The 19291-nt window shown below is 48.4% G+C and overlaps 2 protein-coding genes across 5 annotated transcripts in view; one reads left to right on the top strand and one right to left on the bottom strand.

Annotated features, from left to right (window-relative positions):
• The window catches only part of LOC135916230 (uncharacterized), a 150731-nt gene that overhangs the window by 12832 nt on the left and 118608 nt on the right, over window positions 1-19291 (top strand). The gene's annotated exons all lie outside the window — the stretch shown is intronic.
• Window positions 1-19291, bottom strand: part of LOC135916229 (GRAM domain-containing protein 4-like) — a 155694-nt gene that overhangs the window by 35383 nt on the left and 101020 nt on the right. The window contains exon 1 of one of the 4 annotated variants that reach the window (XM_065449532.1): window positions 4623-4968. The exons of 2 other annotated variants lie outside the window; for them this stretch is intronic. In XM_065449532.1, coding sequence (XP_065305604.1) covers window positions 4623-4757 — 135 coding nt within the window. In that variant the 5' untranslated portion in view covers window positions 4758-4968. Of the gene's footprint in view, window positions 1-4622; window positions 4969-19291 lie in introns of those variants that run through there. One more of the 4 variants, XM_065449535.1, reaches the window with a different exon arrangement.

The raw sequence follows: 19291 nt of genomic DNA, 5'->3' as shown, positions 1-19291 counted from the left end.
CGGGAAATGGCACTTCGCTAGCGAAAAGTGGGGCCTCGAGTGTTTGACACTGCGATTTTTGTGCGTATGTTAATTCATTTCGCATAGGTCAAAACGTTTCTTCCTCTTTCTCTCTATCTCTCTCTCTCTCTCTCTCTCCGTATACGTGTATGCGTACGCGAGTGTTGGAGTGTGTGCGTATTGGTGTTTGTCCTCTCTGTTAAGGTTGCTCTTCCTTCGCGACAAGTGACAATCTAGCTATTTGTGCGCAAACTGACACACATACACGGAGGACAGATAAGACGCTCTGCGTGTCTGTGTGTCAGTTCGCACCCCTCTCCTAACAGCTATGTTTCACCAGGCTATATCCCAACACCAAATACACTTAAATCATATAGCCGCGTTTACATGAATGCGACAGTGTCGCATCGCATCGCATTTCCAGCGCATCACATTCATGTAAACAGCAGTAATGCGCTAGGAAGGCGCATCGCATTAATGCGCCAGGCGAGGGTAGATTTACGGGCGCGAGTCGACTCTCGCGGGGCATGTAAACGCAGGATCGTCGCATTAGGAATGATGGGAAGGAATTACCAACCAACATGGCGGCGGTCCCGGCTGCCCGCTTCGAATTGAAATTGGCGTTGCTTTTGTAAAATGCACTTCGTTCGCAGCAAATGAATCTTCAGATATCCGAAGATCAGATTGCTGTTTTTGGCGCGTTTATTCCACAATCGAAGCCATTTTCCCGTGTGAAAGCGTACACTCGACGAGGCGACGATGTGCTGACGTTCACAGAGACGTTTGTGACTCGTACCGAAGGCAGGTCGTGAGAAAAAAAAAAAACGTCTCTAATTATTCCACAAAGGTTCTCACGTACAAGGCACAACTCCACGCAGAATGCGGTAGAGGAAGCTTGTCTGCAGACACGCCACTCCCAACGCGATGCGATGGGTCATCGCGGTTACGTCACAACCAGCGAAGGCGTGCATCGGGAACGGTAAACGATGTTCATACTTCGTAGATAAAAGACTTTGTCACAGAATTGGCCTCCCGTCAATTGCGCCTGCGGATATGTCGTCTGCAGGCAGTGATTTCAAGGGCGTGCGAAAGGGACAACGGTGTCGCGTTCGATGCGCGTGTTGCGATTTGAAATAAGTATCCATGACGTCAGGTAAAACTTAGCGATAATCTGTCTGTCTGTCTGTCTGTCTGTCTGTCTGTCTGTCTGTCTGTCTGTCTGTCTGTCTGTCTGTCTGTCTGTCTGTCTGTCTGTCTGTCTGTCTGTCTGTCTGTCTCTCTCTGTCTCTCTCTCTGTCTCTCTCTCTGTCTCTCTGTCTCTCTCTCTGTCTCTCTCTCTCTCTGTCTCTCTCTGTCTCTCTCTCTCTCTCTGTCTCTCTGTCTCTCTCTCTCTGTCTCTCTCTCTCTCTGTCTCTCTCTCTCTGTCTCTCTCTGTCTCTCTCTCTCTCTCTCGAATTGTCATAGAAAGAGAACAGATCAGAGTCAACCGTATGCATTCGCTGCCAGGTGAGTCGGGTACGCCGACTCAGGACAGAGTTGGGTACGCTGACTCGGAAGCGGTTTCAAATCGAAGGCATTTGACCGACGTGGTGCTCTGGCAGTCTGGTTTCAGCACAGATTTTGCTAATTAGGCGCACGAAACAAATGTAATCGATTTGCTATTAACTGTCGCCTTATTTAATCGGCGTTATCTTTCCTCAAGATATATGCAAAGGCCGCGCCCAGAATAATCCTCCTCAGAAGACACTCGTGTCCTTTGCCACTGCCTTTAATATTATTACGTATTACATACCGTCGAAATTTCAGGTACCACGTTGTTGTTTTTTGCCACACGGTATTTCAGTGAAAGCTAATCTGTCAGCGTGCATTGAAAGGCATTTCGAGTTGTCGACTTCTTTTGGTTTAAGAGTGATGATGATGACTATGATATGATTATTTACTGGAATACCCTTTGAAACGGGCGGTGACATATAGTCACCTCGCCTGCTTTAGTTAATCAGGTATGTTATGCATGTTTTTAATTCTAGCAATTTTGTATGCATCTCATTAATGTTTTTTTACATTTACTTTTTCTCTTTTTTTTCTCCTCTTCTCCCTTTTTTGGGGAAGTTAAGGTTCTAGCCCGCCATCTTGTAACAGACTTAGCCCGCCTGCTCCCACTCACTTTACAACTTTTTTTTTCTAACGAGCCACCACACCATCTGGTTCCGGAACAATGGAGAGTATGAGAGACGAAAGTAACTGTAAGGACGGCATAGGAAACTTAATGAACAAAAAAAAAAGTAGACTTCCCTGCGAAAAAAAAATGCAGGCGTGTTGTTGCAATAGCAGGGTTCGCTTCATTATAGACGTGAGCTGAATTTGTGTGTGCGTATATCGTGATTCACAATCACTGCATCAAGGAAGAATTCACGCGCGTGACTACAAACGTAGAATGTCGAACTCGCGGTCAGTGTTGGAGCTTCTCAACTGGTTCAGTCCCATCAACCACTGCAGGCTATTTTTGTTTCTCGATACACTTTTCTCGGTGTCAGTTCCCCTGTGGCATATACTTCACGCCCTTTTGTTTGTTATGTTTGTCCACTAGTTCCCGTCAGTGTAACACTAAGCGCAATACGATCATGAGCACCCGACAATTCGATTAATCGCCAATGCCGTCGCAATTAGCATGCCACTAGCTAAGATCGTCGCCAAATTCAGCCTCATCCGCATCACTATGACGTCATCCACACGGAGCCATTCACAGCGGACAAGTTCCTGTTGATAGCGAGAGTCGACTTAATGTTACGAGGTGCACCCCGTCACATTAAGTACGACTCTCGCTCTATATTTGTCTGACATCTGAACTGCACATGGCCGGCTACAACCACAGCAATGCCAAATGGATCGCATATGGATGAACGCGTCTGACTGGTATTTTTGCAAAACGAAGTGCGTCAGAGGCAAACACTTGCGTCATCTGTTACACGAATTAGAGGCACGCCTTCAGTGTCCACAAGTTAAGTTTAACCGCTTATACTGGAATGTAGCGAGCCTGCCTCTGGACGAGAGGTATTTTTTTTTTTTAGAATTGCTTCAGGTAAACTTGTTGACGTATGACAAGGGAAAGAGAGAGAGAAATGCAGGGAGGTGAACGGATGCAAGTTTCCAGTTTGCTACCACCTGAACTAGGGGGCGGGGGGGGGGGGGGAATAGTCGGAAAGATGTGGCGGAAGTCACATTGCTCGTAGCAGGAAATGACGATGTGAAGCGAAATGGACTTTGAGCAGTCTCACGAAAAAGAAAAAAAAGGGGGGGGGGGAGGGGGGGGACTGCAAATGTTGTCGAGGTTACTTCTTTGGATTTTTCTGGAGTTTAAGAAGCGCACTCTGTTTCTCACGCTCACGCTCGAAAGGCGTACGTCGTGTTATTGTACTCAGCGCATACTGAGCTATTAGTTATAATTAATTATTAGTTATAATTAGATTTTAGTTATAAGGAGCCTATAACGACCTAATCGTAGGTACGCGGTGAACGCTAACTTGTATTGCTTCGGGTCGAAGTGCAACGCGATCGTCGAATCGAATCGAATCAATGCCGAATGCGCATTGAATACGAATGTCTGCACGTGGATGCATGAATCATGGCTGTTTCCGCGCGCATTTGTCAACGTGGAAGCGCGCAATCCTCCACGTTCGGTTTCGGATAACTTGCTGCCGCTTTGTTTCGACCAGACGGCGCATATATGCGTAGACACTGACGAGCGATCACCTTGTTCTGATTCGCGAAGCAGTTAGTGCGCAAGAACGCTCGTAAGAATGCGCCCGCGAGCCTATTGTACATGGTGGTGAACTGACATACAAACTGCACGGCTGTCTCATTTACTTTTCGTTAACAATGCGCATTCTTTAGCAGTAAGCGACAAGTACAAATGGAACACCGAGGCGTTTCATCGCACGGTATGTGGATGCATAACGAAAATGGTGCCAGCGTCGTATAAATATATATATAGGAAAAGAGGAAAGACACGGATGTACACAAGAGCCCGGTTTTCTATCCTGCACGAAGTAAAAGGAATACATAGAGACAAGAAAGGAGAAAGATGTCCAGAGGAACGGGATTTGGTGCACAAAATTTTGAGGCGTCACACCCCAGAACCGTTTTTGAATGAACATATCTCGCTCTTGAATCGCGCAAGATGATATCAACCAACTAGAATAAGCAAGAAAGGCTCGATTCAATTTGTATATATATTGCAACACGTACACTATAACGGAATTAATGATATAAATTAGTGGATTTCGCTAATTATTTTGTCAGTTACGAAAATTGTTTTATCTCGTCGTGAAGTCCACTGCTGCCGAGTAATACGGCAGAGGTGGACCGAGTAATTCTTAATCTTAATAATCTGTTAATAATACGCGGCATATCATTGAAAGCAGCCGGAAAATTACAATCGCTTCTTAAAAGCAATATGCTTTTTGAGTTCGACTCTAGCTGCGTGCGAACGTTAATTGCGCGCTACAAGAACAAAACAACAAAACAATCGCGTAAAGATTGCGTCGGTAATCCAGCTGATGTACCCGCGCACTCCACAGATCGATCAGATGGCAGGCACACAGGGGGCGCCGAACTTGACCTACCTTAAGATACTGACTAGTTTTCCGCTTCCGCGGCGGCGGCTCGATCTTGGGGTGCGACTCCACCGTAGGCATGTCGCCAGTCCTCGGTTCCACACAAGCTGAAGTGTCACTCAACGTCGTCGGGGGCGCGGGCATACGCAAAACACAGGAACACTCAAAATCCTTTCGGCGAGGCAGGTAGGCGGGGTGGTCTCGTCTGCCGTGTACACAATGCAACGCGCGCACAATTCGCGTATACACGCGACTTTCCAAAGTCGGGGGGGATCGAGCTATCGTCGATCCGTCACTGCGTGGAGCGGGCGGACACCACTGGTAGGATATCGCGGCTTTTCGAGCAACTGGAAACCCCGCGAGCGTCGCCGGCCGGTTTTATGAACCGCGCGCGACCGATGTGACGTCCCGTCTGACGCAAGCGAGCCGCGAAAAAGAAAGGTGTCTCTGTAAGGAGAAGGCGTGACTGGAATCGGCTGCAAGGTCGCCGGACGGCGCTCGCCAGTTGCATAGGCAGTGTGTGTGCGCGCGTGTGTGTGTGCGTGTGTGTGTATGTATGCGTATGTGCGTGCGTGTGTATGTATGTGCGGGCGTGTGTACGTATGTGCGTGTGTGCGTGCGTATGTGTGTGTGTGTGTCTGTGTGTGCGTGTGTGCGTGCGTGCGTGTGTGTGTGCGCGCGCCATCAATAGCCATCGTGTGCAACGCACACGATGGCTATCGACGCCGGGTGAAAGGGCCGGCCCTAACCCCGCGGGCGTGAATATTCAGGAGTGAACGCGATTGCATGAGATATACATACGAACGTGGTGGCGAAAGTAGCTCGCTGTCGTTCCAGCTGATCGGTCGGGACGCGCATAACAATAACAACGGTTTTACTTGGAGCGCGTGAACACCGATGCGAACGTGGCTTCTGCGACGTTGGCTAAAACTAGCTATTCCCTCATTAGAAAGCGGGGGGGCGGGGGTGGGGGGCTTGAGCGGTAATTCCTGTTCGTCACTCTCTCAAGCTACCCCCTTGCGTATGGAGGCAGCGCTGCATGTAGCTCGCAATCAAGGGATATTCCTGAGAGAAAGTCCCGCTGGACGTCCGCCAGATCTCGCTAGCGAGGTGCTGCAGAAACTTCTCGACTCTGGCGACGAACGCGGCCGATGGCAAACTCTTCCGAAGTAAAAAATAAATAATAAATTCTTTATTTGTGGATCTACAGGGTACAAATATGGGCCTGCGCAAACCAACAGATGGCTTGTGGGGCAGTGCCCGGCAGGAAGGGACAAGTGGGAGCGTATACACCACTGTCGGTTTGTATAAAAAATGCCGCGTTGGAGGCGGCCGATGCGTGACCAAACGTGCGACTCTATGTAGATCTCAAGAAACCATCGAGACACGTGTATAGTGCGCCCACTCTCAATGCGACGTTCGACGCGTGTTTCTCCATCTGTACGCATACAGACCGCACTTAAAGCGACTGGACTCTGGAACATTTTCCGGGCCGAAAGTTCTTGCACTGTGACCGCTTACGTTGAGCTAAAGCTATTCGTGCGCTATACTTGTAGCTTTTTTTTTTTAAAGTGCACCGGTCTCAGCGACAGTTTTATATAGTCCACGTACGTCGTGTTTATTGTTTTGTGTGATACCGAAGGAAACCGTGTGCTTCTTTCACCGCCACAAGCTTATATATATATATATATATATATATATATACACCGCGAAATTAATGAAAAATGTAATTTTGTTGAATGCATTTTTCAGTCCGAATTGATACAGCAATGCTCTTTATTAACCCTTGAAGACGCTCGTGCTATCCGCCTGTACTACCGCTGCGGATGCACTGGCTAACGGCTCTATTCTCTATGGTATTGCGCAATGAGACCAGAAGTGCCACGTGAATGTCCTCCTCACTACAACAAATATACGACTTCAAGAGCGTAGCTGATTTATTAGAGCGAGTACATTTCTAAATGGGCTCAACCGATCGTTTACATTGGTAATCACCGTCGATGTTTATTGCACATCTTTTTCGTTCTTTTTTGTAACATGCCTATACCAGTGCTATTTTCTCGCTTTTTTTCTTTTATTGTTGCACGGCTTTCATGCATCCGAGCATCGACAGGATCGCAAAATCACCGTGCGGCAAAGACCACAAATGTGAACATCTTACTGCGGCCCGTGCGAAGGAAGCGCGGCCGTCTGCTCGTGCGCATCTGTCGCTAATACCCACGGAACGAAGTGCTGCAGTACCCACAGAACGAAGTGTCGCGATACACACGGAACGAAGTACAGCTATGTCTACGTAACGAAGTGCAGCAAAGGAGAGGGTTCCTCTTCAGCCAAGTCGCGTGCATGCGCGGCGCGTTATGTTTTTCTTACGTGCATTACAGGATACTCAGAAGGCGACAGCGGCTACTCGGCGAAAAGAGAGTTCAGTCACACATCTCTAATTGTTTCTCTACAAATGGCTTTCACGCGACGTCACGGAAAAAGGTGTCTCTATACGGAGAATACCTGACTGGAATCGACTGCAGGGTCGTCGGACGGCGCTTGCCATGCAGTTGCATAGGCACTCTGTGTGCGTGCATGTGTGCGTGCGTGTGTGTGTGCGTTGTACACGATGACTATCGACGCAGGGTGAAAGGGCTGGCCCTAACCCCGCGGGCGTGAATATTCAGGAGTGAACGCGATTGCATGATATATATACGTACATACGTGGTGGCGAAAGTAGCTCGCTGTTGTTATTCGAGCTGATCGGGAGACGCAAAACAACAACGCTTTACTTGGAGCGCGTAAACACCGATGCGAACGCGGCTTCTGAGACTTTGGTTAAACTAGCTATCCCTTCAAAGGGAAAGGTGGAGAGGGGGGCGGATGGAGCACTGCACGCAAGTGCAGTGCTCCATCTTTCCCTCGTTGCCTCTTTAATATTCCCCTGCTTCCCTTTGCACAGTGTAGAGAGAGAAAAAGCGGGATACTCATCTGGTGCTCCCTAATTTTTCCTATCCTCGCCGCTCTGTCTTTCTCTCTTCTACCCACCATGGTGGCTAGGGGCTATGGCATTCTGCTGCCGCGCACAAGGTCCCGGGTTCGATTCCCGGCCACGAAATGCAAAAAAACACGCCCGTGTGCTTAGAATTAGGTGCGCGCTAAAGAGCCCCGTTCAATATTCATCCGGAGTCCTCCACCAAGGCGTCTCTTCTAGCCCCAGTGTCGCTTCGCGATGTTAAACCAAACCAAATCAATCAATCAATCATGTCTCTCTCGTTGAAAGGCGTTCAGTATATAAGGTGCGAGCTTATGCCACGACAGCGAAGGCTGCTTGTACGAGTGCATTTGTTGCGTAAACACAGGCTCTTTTTATTGCAGAAAAAAAAAACTGAAAGAAAAACTGAAAAAACAGCTTGCCGTAGGTGATAACCGAACCCACGTGGGTTCGGTTCCCACCTGCGGCAAGTAGTTTTTTTCATACACTTTAATTTCCTTGAATTTATCGTTGCTTTATTTCATTGATTAAGGCCAAGTAATTTCCCCTATGTTGTCCTTTGTGTCAGTGTTTGTTGGCTTCTTATGATATGACATAAAAATCGGGCCCCTCGGTTAACCCCTTTCTTCTCGTTAAAAAAAAAAGGAACACACGACGTGGAAACACGTTCTTTTTTACTGCCAAACGTTTTTGCTGGCCCACCATGCAGCCGAAACATCTGACAGTAAAAAAGAACGTGTTTTAACGTACGCCGTGTTTGTTCTTGTGTTATATATATCTATATATATATATAATCTGCCTTGCATTTTTTGCTTGCTTCGGGGGGTATGAGCCATTGCTGGTGATTATAGTGTTTGCTGACGCAGAACAAAAATGCACGGCAGCCTAGCCATTAACAGCTTCGCTGTAAAAGCAAGGCTCAATTTTCCTGTACGATACTGGCACCCGAGCTGTGACGTCAATGACATCATCTTGCGATGCCACATATTTCGCCGTACACTTTCGCGCATTTTAGTTCGTCCGGCGATGCAGCGTTAAAAAGAAAAAGTGTCTTTATCGTTTTCGCTCGATTTCGTAACGAAAGGCGATGTTTTCCTAAGCAATTACCCCTTTACTACTCTCAACCAGACCCCAATCCTGTCTTGCGCAGCAACACGGTCACGGTCGTATACGTGCGTTTATTACCTAACGTGCTTGGCCTTCAACGCACACCGATGACTCTGGGCACGCGCTCGAAGCCCGCGGAGTGCCTTCTGAGAAAGCCGTCTCGTGAGCTTATTAAGCACAGGGAGGAGATTAGAGCGCCTTTTAGCCAACCCTCGGTCCTTGTGCTTCATACCCGAACTAAGAGGTATTTGAACTGGCAAAGTGATAACGGCGCCACCATGCGCCACCCCTTCTTCCAGCTGTAGCTTATGGATGGTTGGCACTGACGCCATCGTGGCCGCCATCTTGGGTCACTAGGACGTCGAGAAGATGCGCAAAGCCAGAAATGTGACAACACGCCACATATAGGCGCGCTTTGGTCCGGAGGACAAATCGATAAGAGTGACAATGCGCTGAAAATCAATACGGTCACCATGAAAAAGGCAAAAGAATGTACGCAGTGTTGATATGGTGCACTGGCGTCAAAGTGGCCGGCCGCCATGTTTGAATACTAGCACGGTGAAAAAACTACGTCCGTGGTGTCGCCTGAAAGCCATCGGTAGAGAAATAGTGAGAGATGTATGGCTGAACTCTTTTTTCGCCGAGTAACCGCTGTCGCCTTTTGGGTATCCTGTAATCCGCATAAGAAAAACGTTACGCGGCGAGCATGCACGCGACTTGGCTGAAGAGGAACCCTCTCCTTTGCTGCACTTCGTCATCAGTGTTGCGGCACTTCGTTCCATGGGTATTGCTGCACTTCGTTCCGTGGGTACTGCTGCACTTCGTTTTATGTGCATTGCGGCACTTCGTTCCATGGGTATTGCTGCACTTCGTTCCATGAGTATTGCTACACTTCGTTCCACGGGTAATTCGGCACTTCGTTCCGTGGGAACTGCTGCACTTCGTTTTGTGTGTATTGCGGCACTTCGTTACATGGGTATTGCAGCACTTCGTTCCATGAGTATTGCTACACTTCGTTCCGCGGGTAATCCGGCACTTCGTTCCGTGGGTACTGCTGCACTTCGTTCCATGAGTATTGCTACACTTCGTTCCGCGGGTAATCCGGCACTTCGTTCCGTGGGTACTGCTGCACTTCGTTTTGTGTGTATTGCGGCACTTCGTTCCATGGGTATTGCTGCACCTCGTTCCATGAGTATTGCTACACTGCGTTCCGCGGGTAATTCGGCACTTCGTTCCGTGGGAACTGCTGCACTTCGTTTTGTGTGTATTGCGGCACTTCGTTACATGGGTATTGCAGCACTTCGTTCCATGAGTATTGCTACACTTCGTTCCGCGGGTAATCCGGCACTTCGTTCCGTGGGTACTGCTGCACTTCGTTTTGTGTGTATTGCGGCACTTCGTTTCATGGGTATTGCTGCACTTCGTTCCATGAGTATTGCTACACTTCGTTCCGCGGGTAATCCGGCACTTCGTTCCGTGGGTACTGCTGCACTTCGTTTTGTGTGTATTGCGGCACTTCGTTCCATGGGTATTGCTGCACCTCGTTCCATGAGTATTGCTACACTGCGTTCCGCGGGTAATTCGGCACTTCGTTCCGTGGGAACTGCTGCACTTCGTTTTGTGTGCATTGCGGCACTTCGTTACATGGGTATTGCAGCACTTCGTTCCATGAGTATTGCTACACTTCGTTCCGCGGGTAATCCGGCACTTCGTTCCGTAGGTACTGCTGCACTTCGTTTTGTGTGTATTGCGGCACTTCGTTTCATGGGTATTGCAGCACTTCGTTCCATGAGTATTGCTACACTTCGTTCCGCGGGTAATCCGGCACTTCGTTCCGTGGGTACTGCTGCCCTTCGTTTTGTGTGTATAGCGGCACTTCGTTCCATGGGTATTGCTGCACCTCGTTCCATGAGTATTGCTACACTTCGTTCCGCGGGTAATTCGGCACTTCGTTCCGTGGGAACTGCTGCACTTCGTTTTGTGTGTATTGCGGCACTTCGTTACATGGGTATTGCAGCACTTCGTTCCATGAGTATTGCTACACTTCGTTCCGCGGGTAATCCGGCACTTCGTTCCGTGGGAACTGCTGCACTTCGTTTTGTGTGTATTGCGGCACTTCGTTACATGGGTATTGCAGCACTTCGTTCCATGAGTATTGCTACACTTCGTTCCGCGGGTAATCCGGCACTTCGTTCCATGGGTACTGCTGCACTTCGTTTTGCGTGCATTGCGGCACTTCGTTCCATGGGTATTGCTGCACTTCGTTCCATGAGTATTGCTACACTTCGTTCCGCGGGTAATCCGGCACTTCGTTCCGTGGGTACTGCTGCACTTCGTTTTGCGTGCATTGCGGCACTTCGTTCCATGGGTATTGCTGCACCTCGTTCCATGAGTATTGCTACACTTCGTTCCGCGGGTAATCCGGCACTTCGTTCCGTGGGTACTGCTGCACTTCGTTTTGCGTGCATTGCGGCACTTCGTTCCATGGGTATTGCTGCACTTCGTTCCATGAGTATTGCTACACTTCGTTCCGCGGGTAATTCGGCACTTCGTACCGTGGGTATCGCTGCACTTCGTTTTGTGTGCATTGCTGCACTTCATTCCGCGGGTAATTCGGCACTTCGTTCCGTGGGTATCGCTGCACTTCGTTCCGTTGGTATCGCTACACTTCGTCCCGCGGGTATTAGTGACAGTTGTGCGCGAGCAAACGACCGCTTCTTTCGCACGGGCTATTGAAAGATGTTCACATTTGTTGTCTTTGCCGCGCGGTGATTTTGCGATCTGGTCGATGCTCGGCTGCATGAAAGCCGTGCAAGCAAGAAAAGAAAAAAAAGGGAGAAAATAGTACTTGTATAGGTATGTTACAAGAAAGAACAAAAAGAGGTGCAATAAAGATCAACGTTGATCGTCAATGTAAGCGATTCACCGAGCACATTTAGAAATGTACTCGCTCGAATAAATGAGCGGCGCTCTTGAAGGCGTGCATTTGTTGTAGTGATGAGGACATTCACGTGGCGCTTCTTGTTTCATTGCGCAATTCCGCAGAGAATAGAGCCGTTAGGCAGCGCATCCGTAGAGGTAGTATAGGTGAGTAGCACGAGCGTCTTGGAGGGTTAAGAGAGAGCATTGCTGTATCTATTTAGACTGGAAAATGCATTCTTACAAAATTACATTTTTTATTAATTTCGCGGTATTTTGATTATCAGAGTAGAAATTGAAGGTGTATATATCATTTTCTTTTTTTTTATCTCTAGCGCCGGTACGACATTTTCGACGTTGTAAATTCAGTCTCTGGCTCCTTTGGAATACAATGTAGTCCATCTTTAACGATAAAAAAAAATTAACCAGACCTGTCCTTTGGAATGCATAACAAGCTTGAGGTCCCGGGATCACGGCGCATTTGGTGCTCGTTTAAGAACCGCAGTGTGGTTCAAATTTATTCGGTGTCTCCCGCTACACAGGTGCCTCATAATCATATCGCGGTTTTGGTACGTAAAACCACAGAATTTAATTTTCTGTGGTCCTTTGGGTTACACTACAGTTCACATTTACCGGTAGGTAATTGTGTGGCGTCATGAATTCAGCTTCCCGGTTCCTTCGGAATGCAATGTATATAGTCCATCTTTACCGATAGGAGAGTGACTATGCCCGCGCGTGACGTCATGACCATGATCCATGACGTCACGACGAGTTGGCGCGGAAAGGCGGCGTCGACGCCTGTCATTAGCTTCTACGCGTTTTTCTGCCTGACCAAGCCTGGGCTTACGGTGAGAGATGCCATTGAAATATACTGACATTTACTTTTATATAATGCATGTATGTAGTTCGGCAGGCGGGCGAGTATACATGGCAAACGTATAGTTAATAAACGACAGAAAAAAATGTGAATACAACTTCACTTAATATCCACCCTTTGAAGTCCGTTTATGCCCAATTAGTCGATCGATCGAGCGAGCGAACGCCGAAAGAGCGAGCTCCTCCTACAGCTCTCAACTCCAGTGCTGCAGGTTATTGTGAATCGAAGCACGAAATATATCGACTTCTCAAAGCCTGCTTGCCGTTCGGGCTACAGCTGTATAGTTTCTTTCCAAACTGGCCACGGCTACGTGTCGGAGGAAGAGGCCCCGCGGAGACGCAGGGGAGGGGTTGATTAATTTGTCACAGGCACGAGCGTGTAGCGAGAAAGGCGTCTTTGAACATAAATGAGCATTAAGCGACCTCACCTCACGTAGTGAAAGAAGGCGGTCAGCTTAACCAAAGCACGTTTGCGTTGCAATAACGTCTCGTTCCAGTCTAACGCACACCTATAGATCCGCGCATACGCAGTCATGCCGTCGTTTATTCATGAGGCACGTGCTGCGCAGATATCGCGTGCATAGGTAAATCCACCGGTTAAACCCGACACAAGGCTAAAATAGCACGCTTTTGGGCAAGATTGTTCGTGGTCTCCAAGCTATACCAAGTGCCAAAGAACAGACGACACGTCTGCAGAATAAAGGGGGGCGACACAGGCACGTATGTCCGCTTTCGTGTGTCGTCTGTTAATTTTCCAAGAACAGACGACACGTCTGCAGGGGGCGACAAAGGCACGTATGTCCGCTTTCGTATGTCGCGTGTTAATTTTCGTGCGCTTTGTGGTTTGAAGACCGACCCAATGTGTGGAAGTTCTGAAGTGCACGCACGCGGAGGACAGTGGGGTAGCCAGGGGGTGGCACACCAGGAACGGGCCCCCAACCCCCAAATTTCTGTTTAGTACGAGGCCTGCAGCCCAGTCACCCTCTCCCTTCTCTCCTCCTCTTCCCCATGCCCAGACAAGCGGGTGCCGCACCGAAAAAAAAAAATTTCTGGCTACGCCACTGGCCTGTGGATGTACACTTCACCACCGAGAAGTGTTTTCTCTTTGAAATGTCTTGAAATGCGTCCTCTTCAGCAAAACGGTGCGTAATTGTGCCAGTATTGCTAGTTAAGTCCACTACAGGAAGCGCGCCGTTCTGAAGCTTCTCCAGCCATCTTGTGCAACCGCTCGCTGTACAGCATATTATATTGCGCGTATATGGTAGATGTGCACATGTGGCTGCGTGCTTCTGCAGAACCGGTTACGAGGTGGCCGTCAAATTAACATTGCACACCACGATCGTGCAGCTTCTCACGACGCGCAGGGGGCGGTGCACACAGCTGGACCCCGTGACGGCAAGGTCACATGACATACGGGAAACCTCGGTGGCGCTCCGACCTGTTGTTCAATGTCACCAGGTCCTCCTTCACTGCGCCGCCAGCACCAACCTTCTCCACCGATTAAGGGCGGGTCGATCTCGAGAAAGTCTACAGCTATAACGTCCGAATGTAACGGAACCCAAAGATCGTCGACTCGCGTCATTGAAGCGGCGCACTACAGCGATCTGATCCGCCGGTGCTTGCCTTTTCACTTCCCGACCAAGGTGAAACGTACGAGTTGCGCGTTGAGGTGTGTATTTACACTGGCAGTGCGTCGCGGACGATTAATACATGCCTTTAGCCCGAAAGCTCAACACGTTAAAGCACAGGTGACGTCTCTGCTCAGAGCCGGAGCGTTATGAGGCGTGCAGACAGGACACAAGAGCCGAAAAGTGGACAACATCATGTTGTTGTCCACTTTTCTACTCTTGTGTCCTGTCTGCACGCCTCACCTCTTTTTTTTTTGCATAATGAAGTCAGGTTGCGCCTTCAAAATACTACTTCTGGTACTTCAGCGATGACTGTCAAACGGAGCGTTTCGCCAGCCTTCTCGAACCTACTATCGTCGGTATCACCACCAGGTTGTTGTGATAACGTAGAAAGTCTTGTAAGAATAAAATGTGTATCGAAATTCTGCAGTGGCAACATGGGTTGGCCGACGTTGATACCACGCACGCACGCACGCACGCACGCACGCAAGGGTTCCGTGTGTCTATAAATAAAATAGCCATCAACGAATGTCAAGATTTGCAAAGAGAAAAACAACCCCTCGCCGTTGGCGCGACTTTGTCGCGACCGTGATGAATTGAAATGTGTTTTTTTTTTTACGTGCCGAAACCACGATTTGATTATTGGCGGCGAGGACTTACGGAGTCGCCATCTATCGGAAGCGCCTCGCTGGCGTAGTATGAGGGATCACGCGGCGCGCTCCTCATAGGTTTTGCTGTCAGCGCTCACTGAAAACACCACGCGCCAGCTCTCCCGGACATTTCTGTAAATACTTTAGAAACGAGAGAAGTTTTTTACTGTCTGAATAATAATCTTGGGCAAACTGAAAGCACAGAATCGTTTACAGACGCTATCTCTTTACCGAAAACGTACAGTGTATGAACGCAACTGCGCGCGGTCACCGCGATGGAGTCTCCCTAACCGGCTTCTTGCGTGAAAGGTCGGCAAACGCTGAGAACAAATTATTTGAAATACGTTCTTATAGTGTTTGTATAAGTAAATGGAGCGTAATAGAATGAAGCCTCAATGCAGCGATCGCACAGATTCGCAGCGACCGACTGCGCGTCTGCACGCTTGTCCGTGCACTGTTTCGCTTTCGCCGCGTGCGCGTTTTCGCACCGTGCCATGGGCTTTAGGCCTAAGAATATGAGCATTTGACAGTATACAAGCAACCATTGTTGCGTGGGCGCTATCAGAGCTGTTCAAAAATAATTTCATTGTAGAGACTTCGACGCCTACGGGGACTGTGATGTGCCGTCGCGACGATTCAACCTTTATTTTTTTCTTCTAAATTCTTGGACATTTCAATATTATTTCTCGAGTTGCGTCGCACTGTATGTTTATCGGTGTTCTCAGCATGCGATTTCCCACTGCTTCTTTTATGTAATCCAATACATTAATTCATAACACAAACATGACCATATGCCATGCTTTTCTTTAATTTGCTTCTTGCCACTCCCTTTGCACTCCAGTGAACTTGCCAGTATCTATAGCATTGACAAGTTCATAGACCAAACCGTCATGACATTAGTCGGGCAGTGGACTCGGGCGAGCGTCTCAGTGCGCGTTTTCCCAACATCGCAGACACGGCGCCGTAGCAGAGATCTTCCTCGCGTCTGTGCTTGCTGCATATTGAGCCTATCCGTCAAAAATTAACACACTGTCACCCACTAAAATTTTTTTTCCGGTAAATATACATTACCAGTATAGTATTGGTCCACGGAAAGTTACATTTATATCACGCACTGTACATTTACGGAAATTTTCTAATCTTTTGTTTTTGAGTAACGAAAAAATAATTCAACACATAGCTGCGTGCGTTTATTTGATGCCCCTTCTGTTCACCCTCATATGCCTTCAGGCAAATAACCGCGATATAAAACAGACATAAAAAAAATAAAACGAAACTAGTCAGCTGATGTGCTGTCTCAGCTCCTTCCTCTCCTTCCCGTACTGAGAACTAGCACGACAGAACATGGGTGGCTATAGCAGGGCAGACTACTTGCCAGTCAGCCATGTGACTAGCAACCATCCAGCTGGCTTATTGTCTCTTATATTGTATGCTTCCGGCCCCATCTGTTCTAGTTAGCATGTCAGGACATGTCAGGACATGACTGACTAGTAGCTACAGTCAGCCGCGTGTCGCGTTACTTCGTTTCCCTCCTGCATGTAGTCTTAGGCTGTGCGCTACGGTGTTATTTGCACCCAACTAGCTCACGTGAAACCACTGCTTCGTGCATTGTAGTGCAGCCCCGGCCGTCGGTAATCTACAGTCCACGTCGCTGCAGGCCTGTGGCGTGCGGTCCGAGAATCAAATTTTTGTTCACCAGACACCGCGGGAAGCAGGGGGTCGAAGGAGAATGGGCAAGCAGCAAGGGCGTCCAGTCGAAACGAGGGCACAGCCCCGTCCCTATCGCTCCAGTCGCCGCATTATACGCGCGCACACTCGTGCTACCACGCCAGGCACGTGACCTTCGCTGCCACCGGCGGCGCGACCTCCGTCGTACGGCGACGCCGGAACCATCGTTGCAGTGTGTTGCGTTATGGTATTGCAGTGAAACACCGTCACTGTTGGCGCTTCATCCTTTGAAAGGAATGCGTTACGGTATATGCCGCCTCGTGTGCGCTATAGCATTGTGCCCGTATAGGCCTTTCTCTAACTATCTTTTCTTTACTGTGTTCTCCTGACCTCTGCACTCCCAAGAATAATCGAGACTTCAAAGTCAGTTGTCCCTGCGTAGCACGATATACTTGATCGTTAAACGGCTGTGCAGGAATTCCCCCTTGCGGGGCTCTTCAGAAAACCCGTAGCTGTAGCTGAGCGCGTGGATAAGGTTTTTTCAAGACAGACACGTGGGCCTTCTGAGTTGTTTTTTTCTTTTCAGATTAATTAAAGAAACAAGACGATATGTGGGCTACGCGAATGTTCATTTTATAGATGCCTTAATCGTGGCACTCTGCGGACATTAAGTGCGCAAACAACGGCACTTGTCAGGTGCACTGTTCATTATGGTTCGCTAATTGAGTTTCTAACAAAATTAGGGGTTATGTTGCAAAACCAAAACCCAAGTCAGCTATTAGATTACGCAATAAAGCATGCCCGTAGGCTCAAAAATCTTGTGTTCGGAGAAGCACGATCGAGAGGCATGTACGTCCGCAAAACGTGCGGCGATATGTATTAATTCTGTTCCAGCTAACAGATGTGCGTGTCAATTCGTATGCGTCAACACGTAACGCTAGGAGAGCGACATTGCGCCAAGTTACCGAAACTCAGAATGCAAGGCCACTTAACAGAGTCAGTCCTTCTCCTTAGCGATGTATGCCTGGCCCATGCCACGTCTCGAAAAGTTGCGCGTACTACCGTACTATCGTTCTAAACTGTACTATCGTACCGCGAGCCATTGCCAACTACGGGGCTGCCGCATGTACTTGGCACAGTTGGACGGGGGCCGTGGCCTAGCTCGACCCCTCGAGGCGAACATGCCCCATCGGAGTAAGGGTGACCGCACAGAACACCTATACAAACTTAGAGAAGGGAAACTGTACCTTCCACAGTGCTACGAAAATAAGCGTAGCGGTGGCGTCGTGAACTAAAGTATGTGACCACGGGTGGCGCTGTACAACAAGAAACGGAAACGGGGTTTTGCACACGCTTTACTAGCTGTTCTGTGGCTTTACTGGGTTTCTGGCTTCTGCGCCTCGATCGTGCTCCCGCCAGTTTAGTTGCTATGTAGCAAACGTAGCGCCTATATTAAGTAGGCGCTACGTTTGCCACACAGCAACCAAACTGGCGGGAGCACGATCGAGGCGCAGAATACATGTAGCGCTGAGTCATATCGAGTTAAGGCACACTCTGAACTGACTTTTAAGGGCATCCCGAGCTGTTTTTCGTTTATTACGCCGCCGTTACGCCGAGTTGTGCCGCCGCGCTCCAGCTTTTGCATTTCGTGTAGGGCTACTGACAAAATGCGGTTTCCAGGTGGCACGATGGCCTCGACTGGAATAAACGCACACGACACCAAAGATTGAGTAAGCCTGAAAATATTTTATTTGCATTTTACAAGTACAACAAAAAGCACACGTCTACGCATCCACACAAACGCGGTTACATAGTCAAGAACATAGGCAAGAAATGGCTCATTAATAAGGGTAGCACAAACGCACCAGAAAGAAGACCTAAGCTACAAAACGTACGGTCGGCTGCTAAGTATAATAATTTCCCTGTCACCGCGTGTCACTTTTATACAGCACTACCAGGCCGGGTAGTTTGGCGGAAAGAATGCAACAGCTTACGGCCGTCAGCTGCCTCTGTCATAATTATCCTAATCTCCGCATCAACGTCGTGCAAGTCCGCATACAGGCATCTGTATCTGAACCACATATGTGCCAGCTTAATACATGTGTAGTGAAATTATGACAACCACTGCGTCTTATCAAACGTATTGGTTTTGCAAATGCGCATTACAGCTGACGGAACGACATACTGTAAGTGAAGCACAAGAGAACAAGGACAAAAGGAGGATACAACACTTGAAGAAATGAAGAATTAGTAGGCGTACAGCAAACAAGCGATGACGGAGAACACACAATGATCGGGTGTTCTGTGACATCGCTTTGCGTATTTACGGTGTTATGGAGATCAACGGCATAAAAACGTACCTTCAAGCGTACTCCCTCAACCTCCGCCGCATTCATCATGATAATCAACGCCTAAACAAAATGAGGCACTATTTTTTGCCAAGAGTAGACCTTTTTACAGCAAGTTTATGTAATGACTCGCAGACGAAACCAGCATGCTTTCGAAAAAGTTTTACCGCCGTAGTATTCGAACGCCAACGGCCAGGAAACACATCGATGCCAATAGGCTGTCGGCTGTCGGTGGTTAATCAAGTACAAAAACCTTGACGCTATGACTAAAAAGCAGCTTCAACAATCAAATTTAAAAAAAATCAACTGCCTATTTGCCTGAGGTAACAAAACATCTTTAGACACCTCGATTGTTTATGTCAATGGTTTGTGTAAAGTAAAAAATTCACCATGTTTAGCGCCCCTAGCAGAGAAAGCACAAATTAAAGTATTCGACCAAATTACAGTAACTCCACTTGCGCGCTTACGCTGAAACGCGCCTCGATTGATTTTTCGCCCTCTGTGG

The sequence above is a fragment of the Dermacentor albipictus genome, chromosome 5 (genome assembly GCF_038994185.2).
Source record: "Dermacentor albipictus isolate Rhodes 1998 colony chromosome 5, USDA_Dalb.pri_finalv2, whole genome shotgun sequence".
NCBI lineage: Eukaryota > Metazoa > Arthropoda > Arachnida > Ixodida > Ixodidae > Dermacentor > Dermacentor albipictus.
This window is presented reverse-complemented; position numbering and strand designations above follow the sequence as displayed.